The 24863-nt window shown below is 37.8% G+C and overlaps 1 protein-coding gene across 3 annotated transcripts in view; it reads right to left on the bottom strand.

The window, feature by feature from the left end:
* Positions 1–577: 577 nt before the first annotated feature.
* Positions 578–24863, bottom strand: part of RPS6KA3 (ribosomal protein S6 kinase A3) — a 111370-nt gene continuing 87084 nt past the window's right edge. For all 3 annotated transcript variants that reach the window (XM_081222471.1, XM_081222473.1, XM_081222472.1), the window contains 9 exons: positions 23884–24008; positions 22146–22271; positions 18304–18393; positions 16194–16352; positions 13984–14145; positions 10074–10150; positions 9398–9515; positions 6657–6797; positions 578–6007 (listed from right to left, as the gene is read on the bottom strand). In XM_081222471.1, the coding sequence (XP_081078597.1) occupies positions 5885–6007; positions 6657–6797; positions 9398–9515; positions 10074–10150; positions 13984–14145; positions 16194–16352; positions 18304–18393; positions 22146–22271; positions 23884–24008 (1121 nt within the window). In that variant the 3' untranslated portion in view covers positions 578–5884. The remainder of the gene's footprint in view (positions 6008–6656; positions 6798–9397; positions 9516–10073; positions 10151–13983; positions 14146–16193; positions 16353–18303; positions 18394–22145; positions 22272–23883; positions 24009–24863) is intronic.

Here is a 24863-nt window from a genome sequence, read left to right as displayed (position 1 = left end):
CAAAAGCTTGTAGCAAGACGCACTTGGTCTACAGAGATGGCTTATTGTAAAACCTGGAATTTATGAATTTATGAGGCATGGTTGGCTGGAGAATGGGGCTCATCATTTAAATTGTGTAATTAATGAGGTATAAAAAGAGGATGTTGCAAAACCAAATGACTCCCTTTGTTTATACAATGTCTCTGAAAACACTGCCCAGAAGGAAACTGTCCTTTAATTTTGAATTCAAAATGCACCGTAATGAGGGAGAAAAAGGGCATTATGGAGCTAAGCCTGGTAATGTTGGACTTCTCCAAGACTGTTTCACCTGTGCCTAGTGATCGCCCTGTATCCTTTAAATCATTAATCAAATTTGGTATTGGCTAAGATCTATGACTGATATGAGTCTGATTTGACAAACTCTTTGGGTTAACCAAGACTTTGCATAGAAAAATTATTTTGCACTTCTTATTAACTCAAACATTCCTGTTTTAAGTTCTATCAATCCAATTTGATAAATGTATACTTTAGATAGAATAATTTGATAATATGAAGGATTAACAGTCATAATTGAAATAATCTCATAAAGGGACATACATGAATTTATTTGAAACTTTATTATATAAATTTTCATTTCTTTTAAAGATTACAAAACCTGTTCTGTGACAGGAATACAAGCAGTATTGTTCCAGGATTATTCATGGATACATCTGAAAGAGCTTTGATTACACATTAATAGTATGATTTGAAAACTTCCCAGATTAGACTCTTAAGTAAAACAATTTAAAGTATTCAGTGATATTTAATCCTTTACAAGCATTTCATAATTATGGCAGCAGGGCCAAGCATCTGATGCGATTTAACCACCAATAAAAGGTACAATACATATGAACTCATGATATGGTGCCTTGGGCTTCTGGCATGCCTTACTAGAGAGAAACTAGTATAAAGTAAAATCATATATAATAGTAGAAAAATATTTGTGATTTTTTTCTTTTTTAAAAACTGTTTAAGTAGATACCCATCCCTTTCCCACCCATGGCCAAAAATGCAAAATAATTACATCCCTTAGGTGTATACCTTCCCTTTTGCTTAGGGTAAGAGTTAAGATAAACATAATACAGGTATATAATTTTAAGAGTTAAAAACTCATCACCCATAATCATTAAGGATGCTAAGGAATGGCAATACCTTGAAGCTTTTTTTAAAAATTAAAAAACAAAGCCTTAGATGGTAAACTACACTTAGAGAAACGCAAACCAAAACCTTTATCCTTAAGCCCTTGCTTTGTATTTAAGTTCTATTTTAAGTACTTGTTTGAAAAACTCAGTATACAGTTCACTCAGTACTATAGTGATAATAGGAGTAAAGATTTTCACTTCCATTAGATATTGAACTAATCTACTTAGAGAGGACTATTATAGCAACTCTCTTCTCACATACGTTTACATACATTGTACTCAAATGGTATGTGCTCTAAAGAGGTTTTCTTGAGGTTTGCACCTCTGAACTTAGTCTCTAAATTTTCCTTTCCACTAATCTCTATTCAATGTCATATACTTTGCTAGTTGCTCTGGGAGAAGTCATGGACATTTAAACAGCTTATCATGCACTTCAAGGTTATATGGCAAAATAATGAGGAAAGTGCCTTAAGAGGTAGGAAGTAGGCTCTCATCCCAACCCTTGGTATGCCCTGGTATGAACAGTTAAAAGACTGGAATCAAAGTGGTAAATGTGAGACTGATAGTAATACAAGGCTTAAGAAAATTAAGTCGACTTAGTTACTAGAATTCTTTGAAAACATTCAGTCACATTGGAACCAGTTACAAGTCACTCGATCACACAGAATACAGCAGTGTCAAAAATACATAAAGCGCACTGTAGATACAAATTCTTCTTGGCCATCCATATTTAGTTATTATCATTCTGTAGATTCTTCACTAGAAAAAGTGGTTAAGCGTGGCTCTGCAGAATGCCACACTCCCAAGAAAGCGAGTTTCATTCCTTCATTAACTGGTCTCCACCAATGGTCACTTGGGGAGACCAGCAAAATGTAAGCAATCTGGAGGTGAAAAGAGGACTATTTTCATTAATTGAAATAAAAATGCTGAGTTAAGTCAACTTATCTGTGAATTAAATAAGGCTCAAAGTATACATCCAGTTTGTTAGTCACATGGAGTTGGACCTTTCGGAGGGACAGAACTCTAGGACTAGATTGAAACCTCCTGGTTTAAGCACCAAGGTCAGCCATGGAACCCATCATATTTGTTAGTCACAGAAAGCAGGCCTTTTCTGACCATTTACATTCCTGAGATATCTGTCCTAATGCCTTCATAAATCTCAAATGCTGGATACCACCATAAGAGAGAATTCTCAATAGTAAAGAAGTCTGAAATTTTTTAGCTCATTTATAAAGGTCAGGAAGTAGAGAAAATCAAAGCCACGTTGAAATGTGTATTGCTGACTTTCATGGTGATGCACATCTATACCAAGCCCCCAAATCTTGAACACTTTTCTGCTCTCACCTGAGGCTGGATGTAACCCAGCCTCTTTCTTACCGAACCCATGCTGCCCATTCATGAAACCTTTCCTGGGCTGAGGGTACAGGGCACAGCTAACAGGCTAGCCCCACCTCCCATGATGTCCCCTGGCCCCAACAGCAACCACTTCTTAAAAATAGATGGGAAATGGTTGGCCCAAACCTGCTCTTTGCAGCCCACTGTGTGTGAAATGTAGAATCTCTACTGCATACACACCACACCCTCTCTAGATACTAAGTGACTTTTCCCACATGTCAGTCTCCAGCCTCACAGCATCTTGATTCTGTGCCGTCAAAATTATTATATTTTTGGACTTTTGGGGTTGCTTATGAATAAATGAATCCATATCAAATCTGTTAAAGTGAAGGGTCTATTGTACTTAGAAAGAAGACATATCTATAAATTAGGAGCTGAAATGACTTACTTATACGACAGGTTAAAAGGACAAAAAACTTACCTTAATTTAGCATCATCACTTGAAAGGGAAGATACAAAACACATGGTAGTGTAATCCATATTTTCCAGTATGTGCTTGGTAATGTTAAGTCTACCATTCTGGATATTATTTTGGATTATAAGCTAACAGGAGGTTTGTAAAAGTGGCCTGATAGTTTAGTTCCTTCTTTCATATTGAAATATCTTTCAGATTGAAATAAAACCTCTTGGGAGAAGCCCAGGTAACCAGTGGCACTAACTGGGAAAGGGCCTCACTACCACAACTATAGGGGCCAGGAGGAACTGGACTTGGAGAAATTAATGGAAAGGTTATCCCAGCACAAGCATTACATTTAGAGCACATTGTTGGCCAAGTTTGTCTGCTCTGTCAAAGGCAATAGGAACACCAGAATCACAGATGAAATAAATTATACTCATGAACTGCTTTTTAGGCAGAAAGCCTTCAGTTTTGTGAACATATAACTTGCTTTTCTCCAATAAAACTGGCAGCTGTACTAGGCAAAGAAGGCATTCATATACCAGTAGAGGACTGCCCCAAGAAATATATAGTTTTTGAACAGCTCAGTTTGTGGTCAAGTGATAATATGAGGGGAAGGCAGCACGGTGTTATGAGGGAAAAAAACTGAAAGGGAAGTTAAGGATTCTAGTCTTTGCTTTGGGTCTCAGGTTCTTTACCTGCAATATGAGAAAGTTGGACTAGATAATTTAAAAGCATTTACACATTTACTTCTGGTTCTAAAAGACGATGATGGGCAATACACCTAAGCACTTATAGAATAGTGTTAGTGTCAAAAATCTGAAAATGTTATCTTTTTTCTGCCTAGAGTCACATTAACATTTAAAAAGTGACAAGAATTTGGGATGACCATGGTTGGGAACACTTAACAGAGGAGAAAGAAAAACAAAGCTTTCTTTCCAGCCATTGGAAAGCAGCTGTTAATAGTTAGCATCCATATACTCAAGAATCTTTTAAAACTTTCTCCATCTAGATCTTCTGAAATCCCTCCTCCTATACATTTTTTATTTAGAAGATAAACTTATATTTGCTTTCTATGCAATAATCATTTTGTGTCACTTGGGCAAAAGGCATGATAGATTTTCTCTTTCCCTTTAATTGCACAGAGGAGAAATTAAGGAATAACAAGTGGCTTCCAAGATATTTAGATAAACCATGCTTTCCTGGCTTTGTACTCTCAGGGGAAGATTTAAAGCTTCTGGCAGGAAAAAAGATTTCTGATGTAAATGGCTTAGTACATGACTAGGAAAGATATGTTCAGGCACATTCTTGATGAGATAAGTTAAATCACCTTTTCCTTGCTCATATGTTTTTCATATTACATATTGATGTATGCTAGGTAGCTTGGCAAAGATACAGGTAATAATGGATGCAGAAGTTTCTTTAATGATATTGTGGAAACTAACAAATTAGATGTAGATAATGAATACTCTAATCTAAGCAGATCCAGTGACCATTATGAAAACTGATCATTTCTGAAGTTAAAGAAAGCATTATATGAAACTAACACAACACTGTAAATCAACTATACTCCAATAAAATTTTTTTTAAAAAAGAAAAGAAAGCATTATATGGCTATAAATCATCAGGAGGAATTCAGAAAACACTCAATGCTGAACATTCACTTAGCCTACCTTGGCTATGATTGTTTGATCAAGAATGTTTTATTCCCTAGAATAAGAAAGTTTAAGTCCAATTTCATAGAGAGGCCTGTGGCCTTTATTACATTCAAATTAGTGTTTAATATAGAGCATCTTAATGGGACAGAATTATGATTTACTTTTTTCCCCCAAAAAAGCATACTTTTCCTGCAGGTATACAAGAACAGGTATCCTGTTATTCATATGCTAAATTCTGCAATTTGATCTATTTATACATGAAATATTCAATGGTTCTTCAATGACCTGTTGCTAAATTTTCCTTCGCCAGTCTCTTCACCATGCCTCTTAAAGGCCTTTGATGTATATTGGGAAAAATCCCAAATTTATGTCACCTACTAAGAATGGATACTATTTAAGATGAAAAGTGCAAGGGCTACTTCCTTAATTAAGGAAAAAAGACCCTAAGGAGTTGCAAAGTATATGGACTAACTTCACAGGTGTACTCTTGATGTCATACCACACACATATGGTAACTTTCTTTACCGTAACAGCTCTCTAGGTTAGCCTGACAGAGCACCTGACTTTAAGAAACAAATGAACGAACCAGTGAAACAGACATGGGGAAAGATATGTACATTTTGGAAGTATTACATTCAACAGCTGTTCTACAATCTGGCCATTTTTAGGGCTGTCCAACAATACCGTTAATCCAGGTGAACTATTTAACCAGATTTAATAGTCAATTGATTAATAATAGATTCCAAGTTAAACAAGGCATGTATACATTAAAGAAAGCAGTACAGAAATGTACTGTATATGAACTGTTTACAAAAACATACAAAATGTTGGATGGCACAAGGGATACAGTGCTAATATAAACGGATTGTTTAAGCTAAGTGCTTAACATAAACTGTCCATCCCTATAACTAACAAAGAATATTTAAGGGACATGAAATATCTCCTATAAAAATAATGCTATGTGGTGTAGAGTACTTTATTCAGTGTATTTTTAGGTGGTATTCATATGTTCATTATTATTCTTGTTGATTCAGTGAATATATCTTCATCATGTTTCCATTTTCAATTCATCCGAAGCTCCAGGAAAATCTAACCTGCTAACAATCATTTAAAGCAAGAAGAGACGAAAGCGGGAGAGCAGCAGGAGCAGCAGCATTATGGGTACCAGCTGGGACAGTGTGTGCCTGCAGGTGTCTCTCAGATATGTGCTACCTGTCGCCAGAACTTGTGCTATCAGCTTACACCATGGTACCAAATATCTCACTGAGGTCACTTCACAGGGCTGTAGAGGTGATTTTTTTAATACCTCTCCGCTGAGCAAGAGTAGAGCGGCCTACTGGTTCCAAAACTGGTGACTGATTACGGTTTAAAGCAGAGTATGTAGCTGCCATGGCACCCTGAAAACAGGAAAGAAAGGTCACAAATAATGACAATGGGTAGTCAGTCACCTGTACACAGAATATGAAATGATTTTTTCCCAGATATTTTCTTCATATGCAAATTTATATAGATTTTATTAGGCTCATAATGAAATAACCACACAGGTCAAATCCTCTGATTTAACTAAAACTGAAGAGGCCAATGTGGGAGGTTGAAATTATCGATGAGAGAGGACAGGGGTGGGTTCATAACAAGCAGTCCTTACTTTTCTCAGGACTATTAAATTTGTTTTTCCTTTGCAACCCTTTACCATGAGAGTCAGCAAGGCATGCTGTTTTAGAATTTGTATTTTGCCACTGCTGACAACCCCCAAGAGTCTGCTTTGGGTTGTGCGTAAGAAAGACAAGTACAAAGAAAAGTTAGGAAATCCATAAAGTTTATCTGATTGATAAATTCAGAAATCATTCCTAAACTGGTTTTATTATGCTGTTTTGGCATGCCTTGACTTTTTCTTTTCCAAATCACCCACTGTAAGAGAATCCCACGCAAGAACTGGATGCAGGTTGAGAGACAAAGCGAAAGGGCAAGGTGCTGTGGTACGGAGAGGGCGTCTCATAGTCTCTCCTGGAGGACACGTGGCATGCAGTGCCCAAATGGGCCGCTCACCTTGACTAGATGCGGTGCGTCCTGTCTGTTTAGTTGGTATTGCGGCAGTTGGTCCCAGTGGACGATCCAAGGATGTCTGAGCACAAGGGCAGCAGTCAGTCTCTGATGAGGGTCCACATGAAGCATCTTTGACACCAGGTCCTATAATGGGAAAAAGAATAATAAAATAAACTTAAACCTTTGTTTTTCTCTAGCACCTGATACTGTTGAGTATTCTTCCTTGGCTTCTATGACACTATTTTTTCCCACTAGCAGACCTTTGGGTGCAAAGCAATTTGGTCAATATGACAGTTTGTTTAAAAAAAAGCTAAAACTTAGGTCTTTGTTTTCTCCTACCTGAGTAACAGTAATTTTGGTGTATTACAAAGGGTAAATTTACCACATTTTATGTATCTTTAAGGACTTTGGCTCTTTCTTCCCTCAGATATTCTGAGTTTTCTACATTTTTGTGGGTTTATTTCTAAGTAATTTTCAGCTACTTAAGACTTTTTTGTGCTATTGGTAATGCTGAAAAGCAGTACATAACTGTCCAATAACAGGAATTAACTGGAGGGCTCTAAATGCTCCCCTCAAAGATTACAGAGTTATTTTAATTTTTTTTCTACTTCCCAATTTTGTGGGTATTCACCGTATTACATTATACTTGTACTCACAGGTCTTAACTGGACAAATTAGCAAAAGTTATTAGTAATCACATGGCATTCATAAGATAGACTATGAGTTGGATGCAATTTTTTGTGCTCTATTTGTATCTCATCCTCACCTGCCTTGCACTCAAAAAAGCATAATAAAATGCAAGTGAATGAGAACCAAATTACAAAAATTATAGAGATAACCTCGACTTGCTTTAACTTATTAAAAAAAGCAGGCAGTATGTAAACTCTGATACTTTCTACGGTAACATTACTTGATATGCTTAACAACCGATTGTGACAAAGTTTGTGGTGGACTCCAATGGATAAGAACTACTACTTCACAGAGTGACCTTGAAAAAGGAAAATCTGATCACGACAATGCTTAGTATTTTTCAACAGTTCCCCAATACTTAGAGTAAACCCCAAATCTTGAGCATGATCGACAAAGCCTTCCATAATTGGGGTTCATCAGCTACCCTCTCACGTGTACCTGGTACTAGTCATACCAAACTCCTTGCACTGCTCTGGAGGCATTCTGCCATTCCCATTCCATCAGGACCACGCATGGGCTGATCCCTCAGCCTGGGATGGACTACATCCTTCTGCTTCCCAAAGCTGCCTGGCGAATCCCTTCATTGCTTCTGGAAAGCTTTCCCTGAAATCTTCCTGATCAAGCATCATCTGTGAACTTCTTTAGCATACAAAACACAGCATTGTAACAGGACATGTGACACTGTACTGTATATTTTTGGCTATCTCCCAACTAGACTGTGAGCTCTCTGAGATCAGGAATTCCATCTGAGTCACATCTTTTATCCCTAGAGCCTTCACTTATTAAGCACATTGTAGGTGCTCAATACATGAATTAAAAAGTAAACAAGGGGCTTCCCTGGTGGCACAGTGGTTGGGAGTCTGCCTGCCGATGCAGGGGACGCGGGTTCGTGCCCCGGTCCGGGAAGATCCCACATGCCGCGGAGCGGCTGGGCCCGTGAGCCATGGCCGCTGAGCCTGCGCGTCCGGAGCCTGTGCTCCGCAACGGGAGAGGCCACAACAGTGAGAGGCCCGCGTACCGCAAAAAAAAAAAAAAAAAAAAAAGCAAACAAGTACCCAGAAAAATGAATTATCTGGTTTAAAAAATTTTATTGTTAAACAAGGGGAAAGGCTAACATATCATTTTAAATATAGTTACAAAACTAAATATTATCTACACAGACATTAAGCTGGTCAACCGAGGCTTCATCTTTCTGCCAAAAGTATCTATAAAAATTTCGGACATACCCTATTTACTAATGCAATCACATCAACTCAAGCATCCACCTCTAAGAAAAATAAGCACTGTTTACCAATATGTATCTTCCTCATCTCCTCTATGTTTTCCTTATTTTGAAATGAAAAACTTTGCTCTTCTGTTTAAAAAAGAATTTTCTCTAAATAAAGTGAAACTAAAAAAAAAAAGTGAAACTAGAGCAGGGTTAGAAAGCAAATCAGCATTATTCAGGGGATGGCAGGTCTTCCAGCGAGAAAGGCTTTCCAAATAGATTTCAAGCAGACATATAAAACTAAATTACTGTCTACTGTGAAAAAGATTGACCCCTTTCTTCATAATATGGACCAAAAATAGAAAATGGTGTAGTTATTCTAGGGAACAAGGGCTTTGGAATCAGCTATTTATTTTGGAGCATCCACATGTGCCTGGTGTATAACTGAGGATAAGTTCACACTAAAATTCTGGGCCTTGGTTTCCTACTGTGAAATGGTGATACTACCACCTATTTTACAGGGTTGTTAAGAGGATTAAATGGGATAATTTATGTAAAGTGCAGTGTGAGTGAGGCACAGAGGAGACACACAAATCATGAAGACCACCACCATTATTATTCATCATGTTCATCAGTAAGAAGTAGCTTGAGATATATAGATAATAGAGCCAAACCAATATATTCTGGGAAAGAAACAAAATTAGTGGTCAATTTTTGAGTTCGAGTTATTTGGTAACATCATTTCAATACAACTTTATAAACAAGTTTCTAACTGATATTATTTTTTCTCACTAGGGATTATGAAAAATTATTTTCTCAAAAGCTTTTAATAGGAAGCCATACTTACCTTTGCTGTGTCTGAAACAGAATTCCAGTAGCCACCACTGAGTGAGAATTTTCCACTTCCTATCCGTGCCAGTATTTCCTCTGGTGTATCATCAGGGCCATTTGCAAATGGAGTGTAACTAATTTATAATAGAATTAAAATGCTAATGAATAAAACTTCTTTTTTAGTTGGTAATTTTTATACTTATTTGCAGTATCCAAAAGTACTCTAAGTAGTTCATTTAATGTAATACTTTATTAAAACCTACTAAAGTAAAAAAATAACAACATGAAGCTTCATAAAGTACCAGGTCAAGATATAAGTTATGAAATGTTAATTTAGATTTAATATACAATAATATAAATAAGATATGACACATTATAGAATAAAATATTTAAAACAGTATATGTTATGGCATAACTAGACTACAAAAAAGATATGGAAAAAAATCAACTTATGACCTCAAGACATTAATAACAGTACACTATAGAAAACAGTAATGATACAGCTATAAATGTGAGAGAGAGACAGAGAGAGAGAGAGAGAGAGAGAGACAGAGAGAGAGGATTGTATTATTAAACAAGATGAGAAAATATGGAAGGAAAGATATTACAACATAGAGATTAAAAAAATAAACCTAGATAATTTAAACAAATTATTGATAAATAAATGCTTACAACATATGGTACATACTCACCCAGTGAGCATTGTATAGAGGAGGACACCAAGACTCCATATATCACAAGCCGCATCATAGCCTTGTCGTTTTAAAACCTAGAAAAAGTAAAAATTAGTATTAACACACTGCTGTTTATTATATAGATTTGGATAGGCTGTGAACTGAATTATATCTCCTAAATCAATGCATACAAGAAAAACAGAACATGATTAACAAGGCAATATAGTAATCCTATTCTAGAACCTTCTACTACTAATAATTCATATATACATAAATTTAAAATTTTTTTGGCATTTTAAATCTTTTTATAAAATTTATTTTATTTTATTTTATTTATTTTATTTATTTTATTTTTGGCTGCATTGGGTCTTCGTTGCTGCAAGCGGGCTTTTCTCTGGTTGCGGTGAGCGGGGGCTACTCTTTGTTGTGGTGTGCAGGCTTCTCATTGTGGTGGTTTCTCTTGTTGGGAGCACAGGCTCTAGGCACACGGGCTTCAGTAGTTGTGGCACACGGGCTCAGTAGTTGTGGCTCGTGGGCTCTAGAGTGCAGGCTCAGTAGTTGTGGCGCACAAGCTTAGTTGCTCCACGGCATGTGGGATCTTCCCGGACCAGGGCTTGAACCCATGTCCCCTGCATTGGCAGGCGAATTCCTAACCACTGTGCCACCAGGGAAGCCCCCAGCATTTTAAAGCTTATAACTTTATTTCTTTCTTGGTGAACTAACAACTGCTTGGGACTCTGGCCATGGACCTATGTCAGACACGTTCATAGGTGAGAATTGTATAAATTTAAATTTTGATATTCAAATTAATTTACTGAATGCTGCTGTGGGACACAGTGGACTATAAAAATAAACTGAAGGTAAATTTCTTATTTAAATGTATTTATATTTTGTATGGGGCTGCAGAAACGATTAACATATAAGAAAACATATAACTAAGTATAAATGGTATAGGGTAAAAACTGTTCTTTTATATATATATAATTTGACTTACTCAAGCATTTAATAATCACCAACTATTATCAGGCATAAACTGTGACAAATACATTGTGACCACCTGGGGGGGGACAGGGAGGGTGAGAGGGAGACGCAAGAGGGAGGAGATATGGGGATATATGTACACGTATAGCTGATTCACTTTGTTATAAAGCAGAAACTGACATACCATGGTAAAGCAATTATACTCCAATAAGGAAAAAAAAAAACTGTGACAAATACAAAACAACTGTTTTCCTTAAGAAAATCAGAATCTGGCAAAGGAAATAAACATATACATAGTTAACAATTCAACATGATAAGTATTCTAACAAAACTATATGTCTAAAGGATATGAGTACAAAGATGAGGAAGCAATTCATTCTTGATGTGGGGAGAGAGGGAAAGCTAGGAGCAGCCTACTTGTATTGGGCCTATAAGTAAGAATTCAGGAGGCAAAGTGAAGAGGTGGAGGAGGGCAGAGGACACTCAAAGGGCAGAGGCAAGAGAGCAGAGCCTGCTTAGCGCCAGGCAAGTTCAGTGTGGCCAGATTTCCAGACAGGAGATACTAGAGAGACTGAAGGGCTTTTAAAAAGGCTTTTAAAATTATTTATTTATTTGGCCATGCCACACAGCTTGCGGGATCTTAGTTCCCTGAATAGGGATCAAACCTGGGCCCCAGTAGTGAAAGTGCTGAGTCCTAACCACTGGATCACTAGGGAGTTCACTGAAGAGCTTTTTATAAAAAACTTGTTAAGTAATCTAGATTTTTTTCCCTGCAGGCAATCAGATGTTATTGAAGCATTAAAGAGGAAAATAAAATAAGTGGATGTGTATACCAGAAAGATAACTCAAGGCATAGCGGAAATGCTGGCAAGAAGAGAGAATGGAGACAGGCCACCTCATAAGAGGCAATTTGTAAGGCAGGACATGAAGGGGAAAAGACATAAAGATAAAATGGGAAGGACTTAGTAAAGATTGGATGTATAGGGCTTCCCTGGTGGCGCAGTGGTTAAGAATCTGCCTGCCAATGCAGGGGACATGGGTTCGAGCCCTGGTCCGGGAAGATCCCACATGCCACGGAGCAACTAAGCCCATGTGCCACAACTACCGAGCCTGTGTTCTAGAGCCCGTGAGCCACAACTACTGAGCCCACGTGCCACAACTACTAAGCCTGCACTCTAGAGCCCATGCTCCGCAACAAGAGGAGCCACTGCAATGAGAAGCTCGAGCACCGCAATGAAGAGTAGCCCCCACTCTCCGCAACTAGAGAAAGCCCGCGCACAGCAATGAAGGCCCAATGCAGCCAAAAATAAGTAAAGAAAATAATTTTTTTAAAAAAGAAAAGCATTAAAAATATATATTAGTGTATGTTATATGGCAAAATAAAATTTAAAAAAAAGATTGGATGTATGGGGTAAGGGAAAAGGGGTCTACAATATTTAGGAATCAGAACGGAAAGGATTTGGCAACAGACTAAATGTGGAGAAATAACAGAGAAGGAAGATTTCAGGAGGACTTTAAAGTTTTAACCCAGATGACTAAACAGTAAAGAGGAGACAAAGAGTTGAGGTCAGTCTAAGGACAGTTTGATCACTGAAGATTTCCTGAAGGAGAATTTAGAGGCAGGGTCTAAAGCAAAAAACATTCCCCCAAAAAAAACATTCCAGTGTGCCAAGGCATAAAAGCTACATGGTGATTTCAAGAAGCAGACTGCTTATATGAAGCAGGAAACAATCATGAGAAAAAATTAGATGGCTGGATTAGGGGGCCATGCTTGGACACCAATGTGTGTCAGAGGCTGTGGATATGTGGACAAAGAAGAAAAAAATCTGTCCCTCATCAGTTCTAGTATCTCTGGGAGAACAGACGCAAATAATCTTTAAAAAATATTTTTCTATCTAAAAAGTAACAAAATTACAAAAAGTTTAGAAAACAGAGGGGGGAATCCAACTATCTTAACATTATCAACTATTACAATTTTTGTGAAATATCTAGCACATGGTAAAAGCACAGACTTTGCAGCCAGGTTGCTTGGGCTCAGATCTAGATCTGACCGCAGGCAAATGACATCACCCCCTCACTGTGCACCTGGTTTCCTATAAAATGCAAATAAAAGTACTCACCTAAGTTATAATGAGAATGAATTATTATATATAAATTATATCTCTGAGGATGAAATCCGTTAATATATGTGCCTGGCACATAAGCCCTATATTAGGATTAACTATTATAGTTACAATTTTTTACACAGTGATAATCAAAAGGCAAGATATTTTGAGGGCAAAGCAGTGGATTTTAGAGTTGCTACAGTGGGGAACTGCAATTTCTTAGGAAAAGAAGCAACCTGATCAAAGCAGTGCTTGAAGAAGACTTCAGCAGCTTTGTAGCTTCTTTGTGGACTGATCACAGAATGACAAAAGGAAGCAACACGCACCTAGGCTGCGGCAGTCATCTGGGGGTGTGGTGAGGGAAGCAGGGGCTAGGATGGCAGTTCTGTGAACAGAAGAGCCCTGAACCGGTTGCAGGGGATAAAAGAGATGGTAACTGGTTATACAGCGAAAGACAAGAAGAGCCCATGATGTTTTAGCCTTAGAAATACAAGGAAGATGGTGACAAAACCGGGAAATTTGAAGGGTGTTAGGAAAGGGGAAGAATAAGCTAGTTTCCATTTAACTCCATGCACTGACAAGCATGAAAGTGTCAGTGATAGTAGTTAGCTACAGATGTGTGATTATGCAGAAAGACAGAAGTCAGAGCAGGAAAAGCGTTATAGGTAGTACTGGATTGATGACAGGATGAACTACCAACAGAAGAAAAAGGGCTGATATTTTATTCTAATTATTTGCTCAGTAACTCTTCAATTAAACAACTATTAACTATTCTATATTAAACACAGTAAATGAGTTTTTAAATATACTGAAATATTGCAAGCAAACTCTTTCGCAATTACCTCTGGTGCAACAAAATTTGCAGTATAACAAGGAGTCATGAGAAGACCATTTTCTGCTCTTAGCTGTTTGGCAAAGCCAAAATCACAAATTCGAATAGATTCTGGATTGCCAGATTCATCCACATAAAGAATGTTGCTAGGTTTCAAGTCTCTGTGAACCACCTAATTGAAATACAAATTAAAGAGGTGCATTAACAATACATTTCCATTATGGAAAATTATTTATTCAAAAACTGTCAAGCAATGCACTTAACAAGATGATGGGTACCAACCTTTACATTATCCCAACATTATAAAATGCTGACAGTGTAATATAACTGCAACACAGAACTGGGGCAAGGAGAGGAGGAAGAAAGAACAGTACTTACCTTCCCCCTCTTTGTCCAATTAAGTAAGCGGATTAAGGAAAAATGCAAATAGCAGTAATATCTGTCTCCAGGTTATTCATCGTTCAACAAATATTTATGGAATGTGTATCATGTACTAGGGTATTATACAAGGAGCTGCAGATACTTTGGTGAACAAGACCTGTAAGATCCTTGCCTTTATATGCTAGGAACTTAGTAGTAAGGGAGGCAGAGAATAAATAGGTGAGAGATGGGGCATAACTCGGGTGGGTCAGGAAGGGTCTCTAGAGGAGATAACAACTGATCCAACATCTGAAGAACAGAATGAACAAGCCAGAAGAGTGGGGGTAGTCATTCTAAGTAGAGGGAATGGCGTGTACAGTGGATGAACACAACAAACATGTACAGACAGGCTCAATGGAACAGGCATGGGTTTTAGGAGTAAAAAGGAAAAAAAACTCCCAGATTTACGTAAGTACTGCCTACTTGCTATCCAAGTAACAATGTCACAAACACAAAAAGATACCATTCCTTTAAAGTTTGTATTACTTTCCCCCTTTAATCACCTACTTGAATACTTCTTTTATCATAAGCCTCTCTGACACTCCTTATTAGACTTATGTGTTTCCTCCATCACCAAATTCTGAGTCTATGTTCTAATCAATAACCTCAGTTTTAGGTCCTAACATCCGGAACACTACTTCTCCAGACCATTTTAATAACTAATTACTGCTGAGGCACTGAGAAAAGAACATAACAGAGTTAGATGACTGCAAACTCACAAATTCTTCAGTGAAAACTGAGTTCTACCAATTTCCAGTCCCAGTACTAGGCAAATCTTGAGCAGCTACAAGTCAAGAAGCTCTAGAATTAAATTAACACATTTCATTTGTTAGCTTCTAGGGGCAAAGAAAATGAGAATAATGTACTGAAAATAAACTCCTTAAGAAGAGATCTCTTATTCTTTTCTTGCTTCCCATTCCTCTTCACTCCTCTGCTGTTCTCCTTTCCTTCCTCCCCTCATCTCTCCTTTCTTCCCCTTCCCTCCCAGACTTCTCTTCTTTTAAAAATATGATTTTTTTTTGCCACCTACTAAAAATCTATATGCAGGAAAAAGGATGAGAGCATCCACCATCCAGAAAGCAGGTGGTTATTTGGCCTCATCTGTTTGAAGGATTTCCTTTTATAAGTGAATACAACCCATGACTCTCTGGTTCACTTCTAAACTCGAAATGGGCCCAGTTCTCAAAAGTACACAGTGGCCTAGAAAAAACGGTGCTACGTCTTCCAGGTCACAAAATCTCACTCACTTCTTGGGAAGCATAAAAATTTAATGTTTATAAACAAGCTAAAATTTCAAAGTAGAACTTCAAGCTCATAACATGTACACACTGCTATATTTAAAATGGATAACCAACAAGGACCTACTATATAACACAGGGAACTCTGCTCAGTATTATGTAACAACCTAAATGGGAAAAAAATTTGAAAAAGAACAGATACATTTATATGTATAACTGAATCACTTTGCTGTACACCTGAAACTCTCACAACATTGTTAATCAACTATACTCCAATATAAAATAAAAGTTAAAAATTAAATTAAATTAAATTAAAAAAAGAAAGAAACAAAAAAGAATTTCAAGCTCAATGGGAGAAGTCTACATAGAGGAAGAACAGGATAATTAAGCTAATATATTTTTCATTACAGGCATAAACTAACTTCTACCTTTGTAATTTCAGCTCAAACATTAAGAAAGAAAAGGTAAGAAAAAGGGTATTTGGTATTTTATACCAAATTTTATAAGATATTATATATATATGTGTGTGTGTGTATATATGTAAAACGTTAAAAAGACTTACCCCTTGTGCGTGAAGATATTCAACAGTTTTGGTTATAGTAAACAGGACAGCACTGGCCTCTCGTTCAGAGAAAAATTTCTGTCTAAGAATTTTATCCAGCAATTCACCCCCTTTCATAAGTTCTGTCACTACATACACATATTTTCCATCATCATATACCTGTAACATTTAACAGCAAAATGTAAAAAATTATGTGAAGCTTTACATGTGCTCAGCACACAGTTTGGCATAGTAAAGAGAAATTAAAACTCACTTTATATACAAGGAAAATTTTACTTATCACAACCAACGAAGGATATAAAATTTGCAAACAATTTTATACACATAAAGATATTAAAATAGGAACTGATGAGACTGAATGTCAGAAAAATAACCTTTAATTTCCTTCCGTGAACCTTAACTCATGGCAATCAAAATAAGTATGGGTATGGTATCTGAAGGGGCACTGAACTTCTGTTCTTAGGGTGTGTTCCTCTTGATCTTTCTACCTACTAATGATGACAGGGACTGGTAGAAAGACATGCTGCTGTGATTTTCCTGGCACTTCTGCAACTGCAGAACTTCTGTATTTATACATACAGTACAAAGAATTATTCTGGTTTTGATTAAATCGAAAGACAAGCTGTGGCAAGAATTAAGTAGGAAGATTAAGTAGCAAAGAGAAATTCCATTCAACCACACAGAAGCATACCAATTTACTCCTAATGTAGAAAAAGAAAGCTCACTGTAATTTTGGATATGTACTCTAAGCAATCCCGAACTGAAATAACCCCCTCCTTAAACTTCAGGCCCTTTTATTCCCCTCTTCTCATAGAGTTACTGCACACCTCTGCGTAGCTCCCGAACAGGTACCATGTATTAGGGCCCCAAATATGGAGAAAACAAGGTACCTGCCCTCAAAGTTTTTATTCTAGTAGGGAGAAACAGACATAGAAATAAGAGTTTAAAAAAATGTTGGAGATGCTGTAACAAAAGTGGGGATAATTTTAGAGACTTTGGAATTTGAAATGAAGGAAGGAGCAAAGATGTAAAAAATAGCAACAGCTTAGGGAGTTCCCCACGCAAGGCTGAGAGAAAGTGTTTTCTACATTTCCTTTTTAATTTACTTGGTTGGATTCTTGGAGGTTATATTAATTAAAGAGTCACTTAAGTGAAACATTTAATGGGACTAAGTTAACATTCTCCTCTAACAATGAACAGTGATAAATTATTCTGAGGAAATTAGAGTTTCGGTTAGGAAGGAGAAGGGAGGATAAACGTTGGAATTCACAGAACCTCAGAGGTGAAAGGTATCTTAGGAGTCCTCTGGCTTAGCTGGCTACATGACACTTCTGGTCTACAATACCCAGACACGGCCTTTGAGCCTAAGTGAGCACCATGAGCAAGAGAGGGCTTAATGCTGCCTGAGGAGTTTGCACCCTTTGCCAACACCTCTGTTATGATGAAAGCTATAAGTAGCAGGGAAAGGAAACTTCACTTGTCTGGGGGGTGGTGATGGGCAGGGCAGGATTCCTGAAGGAAGTAAGGCCTTAGCTAAGTCTTAGATGTGTGGTAGTTAGCCAGGCAAAAAAGGGAAATGGCATTCTCAATTGAGTGAATCATAAATTCAAAGACAGAGCAGCAGAAGAAAACGAGGCATGTTAAGAAAAATTTGTACATACTTGAGCATGGCTGGAGCATAGGGTGTGTGAGGAAGTGTCAAAACTACTACAGACAGAGGAATGCAGGGACCAGAGGTGTTGGGGAACATGAACTGTAGGCAGGGAAGTAATATGGTTAGATACAAGGGACAGCTCCCTCTGGCAGTACTGTGGAAGACAGTTTGGGGAGGCTATGGAGCCTGAGACTTGTCAATCCTGAACATAATTAATACCCAAGTGTTCCAGTAAATACTGATATTAAAAGCAATAATGTAATACTTTTCTTCTTAAAGGCAGAAAAATTAACTAAACATTTTTCTCTATAACTGGAATTATGCTATATATGTTGGCCTCTTATTTTTTTTTTACTCACTATATCGAATTCTTTGTCTACCACATGATATTTGAAAACATTCCAAATATGAGTTAGACAACTGAGTCAAATGATCTACGTTAAAGAATCTACTTACATCCTTTAGAGTAATAATGTTTGGATGTTGTCCATAACGAAGAAGAATTTCAATTTCTTCTGTAGGGTCTCTCTTGCTTTTATCAATAATCTAAAAGGCAAATATTTATCATAAAATCTCATGAACTATACAGTATAAACGTTAAGTATTTACAGCTACAGGCTTAGGTGTTATTTTGTGTAAACACTGTATTTATAAGCCATTTATCAACCATTTTTATTCAAGTACCTGGCCAGACTGTCTAATCAAAATTTGAAAGCCAGTCTTGATATAGATGGCAAGACTGTAAAGTAAACTCTATGCCATGAGTCACATTCAAACCAGGTCTGTCTAGTTTAAATTTTTAGCAAGTTTAGGATTTAATAAAAACTCAAAAGCCTCAAGAAAAGGTACCAAGAACACAGTTAACATATCTTTCTTCCAGCCTTCAATGTCTTACACCTTTGGGAACTCAGTTAACTTAAAAAAAAAAATTTTATTTATTTTTGGCTGTGTTGGGTCTTCATTGCTGTGCGTGGGCTTTCTCTAGGTGCGGCGAGCGGGGGCTACTCTTCGTTGTGGTGCGCAGGCTTCTCATTGCGGTGGCCTCTCTTGTTGCGGAGCACGGGCTTCAGTAGTTGTGGCACGTGGGCTTCAGTAGTTGTGGCTAACAGGATCTAGAGCGCAGGCTCAGTAGTTGTGGCGCACGGGCTTAGTTGCTCCGCAGCACGTGGGATCTTCCTGGACCAGGGCTCAAACCCGTGTCCCCTGCATTGGCAGGCGGATTCTTTTTTGTGTGTGTGTGTGTTACGCGGCCTCTCACTGTTGTGGCCTCTCCCATTGTGGAGCACGGGCTCCGGACGCGCAGGCTCAGCGGCCATGGCCCACGGGCCCAGCCGCTTCGCGGCACGTGGGATCCTCCCGGACCGGGGCACGAACCCGTGTCCCCTGCATCGGCAGGCGGACTCTCAACCACCGCGCCACCAGGGAAGCCCCGGCAGGCGGATTCTTAACCACTGCACCACCAGGGAAGCCCTCAGTTAACTTCTAACCCCTATCAATACAGATAATTAAGAGCAAGATGTATTTATAATACCACCATTAGCATTTGTTTATTGAATTTACTTTCTTAATAAAATGCTTCAATGGAATATCCCATCAGTTGTAAGCTACTTATAAACAATTAATAGTTAAGTGGAACAAACTTTATTTTTGAAGCTAGGTAGAAAGCTAAGCAGAATACCATACCTAGAATTCTACTTGGTTAGAATGAAGTTTAATTATTACCATAAAGCCCTTTAAAATACTAATTTAGCTTTCCAACTCTTTTATGTCACCTGCTTCTTAAAAATACTTCTCTTTGGCTTCCCTGGTGGCGCAGTGGTTGAGAGTCCGCCTGCCGATGCAGGGGACACGGGTTCGTGCCCCAGTCCAGGAAGATCCCACATGCCGCGGAATGGCTGGACCCATGAGCCGTGGCCGCTGAGCCTTCGCGTCCGGAGCCTGTGCTCCGCAACGGGAGAGGCCACAACAGTGAGAGGCCCGCGTACAGAAAAAAAAAAAAAAAAAAAAAAAAAAAAAAACTTCTCTTAACGTTTTAATCTGTTAAAGTAACATTATATTTTTAAAAAGGCAACAAGGACTTCCCTGGTGGCACAGTGGTTAAGAATCCGCCTGCCAGTGCAGGGGACACGGGTTCGATCCCTGGTCCGGGAAGATCCCACAAGCCGCAGAGCAACTAAGCCCGTGTGCTACAACTACTGAGACTGCACTCTAGAGCCTGCAAGCCACAACTACTGAAGCCCGCGTGCTCTAGGGCCCATGTGCCGCAACTGCTGAAGCCCGCACGCCTAGAGTCCATGCTCCACAACAAGAGAAGCCACCGCATTGAGAAGCCCACACACCGCAACGAAGAGTAGCCCCCGCTCGCTGCAACTAGAGAAAGCCTGTGCAGCAACGAAGACCCAATGCAGCCAAAAAAAAAGCTGGAAAATAAAAAGAAAGAAAAGGCAACAAGTTTTGCTTTCATTTCATCCAAAAGGTAGTCTGCAATAAATTTTGTGACCTTCATACTTTCAGTTTTAAAACAGCTTAGTAATTATGTATGCAACAAATACCCAAACGCTTCAGCATCCTAGGAAAGAGCTTGCAACTCTCAATATGAGCCAAATCTGTTATCTGAAATGGATTTAGTTGTGAAAACAGTTCTTTATTTGGAGAACAGGGAAGTCAAACACACAGGCGTCCACTGTGATCAACTGCAAATGATAGTGTAGAATCAGGTAAGTGGATGATTAAGAGGAAAGGTACATGGAATAGACATGCTGACTCAAGGGAGATGATTTGGGGTTAGTCTTTTGAAAACCAGAACACATTGGGAGGTTTTATTTTATTTTTAAAATTTATTATTTACTTATTTTTTGGCCGCACCACATGGCTTGTGGGATCTTAGTTCCTGGACCAGGGATTGAACCCGTGCTCCCTGCAGTGGAAGCGTGGAGTCCTAACCACTGGACGACCAGAGAATTGGGGAGGTTTTATTTTTGGCAACATTCTCTCTGATCGGCTAATCGTGAGCCCAGCTTACATTATATCCATAACTCTGCTTGTGAATCTTAGATATGTAGTAATTTCAGTAGAATCAAGGGCTGGGATTGGTTTTAGGGATCTAATTTAAGTCACAAGAATCCACATATAGCTGGAAGATGTTCTCAAGGTTTTGGTATACTGCTCCTGGTTTCTATAATTTGAAGGGGGCCTCAGGACATTTCTGCTTTTTTCTGATGTGTTTATGGAGGCAAGACACATTCTTAAATTGCCTACCAAGTACATTATTCACATTCTCTCCTTTCATGTGTGCAATTTGGAAATTTCTATGTACCCCACATTTCACTGAGTAGAAGAGCAAATTAAAATGTATTTCTATGGTTCATCCTTATAACTGACAGAATGCCTTACAGACACTGATGACTTTTTAAAACAACTACATCCAAGTTTAAAATAGCAGCAACAATTTTTGGGTGTGTCCTCCCAGATATTTGCTATGCATAAATAAAGCACATTTATTTTTATTTTTACACAGTAAAATCATACTAGATCTAGATAAATGGATAGATTGGTGGAAGGATAGAAGTAATAATAATTAATGCCACTTTCCCCACTAACTAAACACAAGCTACCCATAGTTATAGACTAGTTCTAAGGCTCAAGTTAAGTTGAAAGCTTTAGACATTACTTGAATTGTTTGTGATGGGAGAGCAGAGGCATCCAACTCAAGAAGTGAAAAGGCAGAAACTTGAATATAGTATTTGTTCACTTATAACTAAAGGTTTGGACTCGAACTTTATCATAGAGGTATGTGCCTTGGTTTTTGGTTTAGAAAATCCTTACTGTCTTAGGATGCTTGACGAACTTAAAACAGCTAATGATAATATATTTTATGACAGTGGTTCTTATTCTTTTATTGGTTCACAGATCCTTCTAAATGTGAAAGATGGTATGAACATTTCTGCCATAAAAATGTAAACATACAAAATTTGGCATATAATTCCGAGGAACTCCCTGACATCTTGACCATAAACGGGGGACTTCTGAGAGTACACGGGGTGCTACTAAAAACCAGGTCAGGTGTAAAGTGGTACTGCCCTCCGCAAACTGGATGTATGCTGCCTTACCTTTTGAGCTCATAGGAGGATCTATGGTTCCAGATTAAGATCCCCGAAGATCACTAGCCAGACATTTAAATTACCTTACCTTTTTATAACAAAAGGCACACTTACCAAAGAAGAGTGTAATTTTTAACTGGTACTAGCATGCATGAATAAGAACTGTTAGAGGTGCATTTGAAATCTAAAAACACTTACCTTCACTGCAAACTCCATGTTTGTGGCTTTATGTATACATCTCTTGCAAACGGAGTAGGAGCCAACCCCAATATCTTCTTTTACTTCATATCCATCAGTAAACTGAATACTGTTCCTGTGTAACTGCTACAAACACAATTATAAATTGATGAAGAGCCCTGTAATGACTTTGGTACATTACATAATAGGGAAACATGTTACTCAGCATGCACTGTTGGCCTTAACTATAAATATAAATGAATTTAGTAAAAATAAAAATGAATCTTTCTGCATATATTCTTCTATAACTGTGCATTTCTGAAGTGTCTACAATACAACGCACAGCAAGAAATATGCCTTTAAAAAAAGCTTATGTTGAAAAGAAAAAACTGAATATGTACAATAAGAAACACAGAGCTACGTGATAAGGGGCTGACAGCCTTGCCAGTGGTTATGTCCCAATCTACTCCCCAAACGGCTACAGGTCTTTGAAATACCTTTGCAAATGGGGAGGCATTTGAAACCTCTGGCATAGAAGAAAAGATTTAGGAGGATTCAGAATTAGAACATCTGGATTCTTCTCTCCGATGTGCCACATAGAAATCATAAACATACATTCTATAGAATTCATCACATGCTTGTCATAGTAAAAGGGACAGAGTATTTCAACATGAACTTTGTTCAAAAAACAGTGCTTAAATTGGTTTTCTAGAAAGTGGAAAGCAAGATAACTGACTTGTGAAAAAAAACTTTAGCGCAAAAGCAACTTAATCATCAAGCAAATTCAAGCACTAAGTATACCCTAAAAACAATTCAATGCTTCAAAAGATATATCTAGTTCCCTCTATGATTAAGAAGATGAATTAAATTTATCTTTCCATGATACTACGATGGGAAGAAATAAATCTAATGGTTTGTACTATTTGTGTTCCTCTAATAACATTTAATTTAGCAGTGCAGTCGCCTGCTACAAACACACACACTCAGAAACCTGCTTCTGTAGCTCCTTTTTCTCCCACTGATCAACAGATGGGATAAGGAGGGAGTTACCCTAAGGCAGTACCCATAACCATTTCTTCCTAATGACAATGGGGCTCCAAAAGAACAAGGACACAAAACTTGGAAAACTTAAAATTTAAGTTTATTTTTATTTCTTATATATTTCTGTGGCAGAGGTTGGCAAACTATGGCCTGTGGGCCAAATCTGGTTCACTACCAGTTTTTTCTAAATAAAGTTTTATTGGCACACAGCCATGTTCATTCATTTACATACAATCTATGACTGCTTTTGTGCTACAACGGCAGAGTTGAGTAGTTGCAACAGAGATCCATACACCCTAAGAAGCCTCAAATATTTATTATCTGGTCCTTGAAGAAAAAGTCTGCTGACCCCTGTTCTAAAGTATCAGTGAACCAGGAGACCTCAGCTCACCACAGCTGATCTAACAGAGACAGAGGATGAAACAAATTAGGCCCAATAAACATTCTGAGGCACAGGAGACAAGAGACAACAAGATGGTGATACTTATCTCAACTCTCTTAGAATTCTACTTTCAAGTCAGATAGGTATCCAGGATTCTGGCGCATGCAACCTTTTCAAAGGTATATGAAAGGAGTTTCTAAGAGTAATGTCAATGATATAAAATGTATTTTAAGCTGCTCACTTAAGGTCAGCAGATCAAATCTAACATAATTATCCACACAATGAACTGTATCTTACAATATTTCAAATTTAAAATTACTTAAGACATTCACTCACCTGAACAATTGAATGCACACCAACTGTCTGCATAGCTTGGCTTTCATCATCTGAGGTAATAGCAACAAAACTAAACCCCCGAAAAAGCTGATGTGCATTAGCACTAGGTGGAATGCCAGGTGAATCTGAAAAGAATAATAAATTACTAAGAAAGTAATTGCTTTGAAAGGTAATTAAGGGAAGAATTGTCAACATTATGACCGTTCTCACTTATTCTGGAATTCTACTCTCAGGCATCCAGTGTTTCCAGGATAACTAAGTAAGGCACTGTATCAGATCTGTCCTGATGGCTTATTGCCATGAAAACTCTAACATCCTAGTCCCTCAGAGCACAGAAAATTGCTAATTCATTTGAAGAATATACTAAATTAATGAATTACTGGGTTAATATTATTCTAAATTAGCACTGTCCCAAAGAATTTCCTGCAGTGATGGAAATTTTCTTTATCTGTGCTGCCCAATACAGTAGCCCCTAGCCACATGTAGCTACTGAGAATTCGAGATGTGGTTAGTGTGACTAAGAAACAAAATTTTTAATTTTAATTAATTTAAATTTAAATAGCCACATATGGCTATTGGCTACCACATTGGACAGTGCAGCCCTAAATAATAACCTAACAATGCTATGGCTCCTGGTTAGGGGGAGATACAAGGTTGATCTGCAGATAATTTAGGAGAAAGGAATTTAGTCCAGTGGTCTCAATACATAATGTCAGAATCTAGAAATCTAAACTGAAGATAAAATTATTATACACATAAAAGATCAAATATATATATATAAATTATTATATATATATATACTAGGACAATCACAGTACATAGTCCTTAAAATGTTTTATGACATGACATGTATTGTTATTCAAATTATTTATGTGGAATCTACTGGCATTAACAAAAACGGAAAAATACTTTCACAATGTAGTTAATGCTCACTATAAAAAGAAATAATCAAAGTATAATAAATGTGTTATTCATAAATA

Source organism: Mesoplodon bidens (genome assembly GCF_964165515.1).
Source record: "Mesoplodon bidens genome assembly, chromosome: X".
Lineage (NCBI taxonomy): Eukaryota > Metazoa > Chordata > Mammalia > Artiodactyla > Ziphiidae > Mesoplodon > Mesoplodon bidens.
The sequence above is the reverse complement of the archived record's forward strand: the minus strand, read 5'-3'. Positions and strand labels throughout refer to the sequence as shown.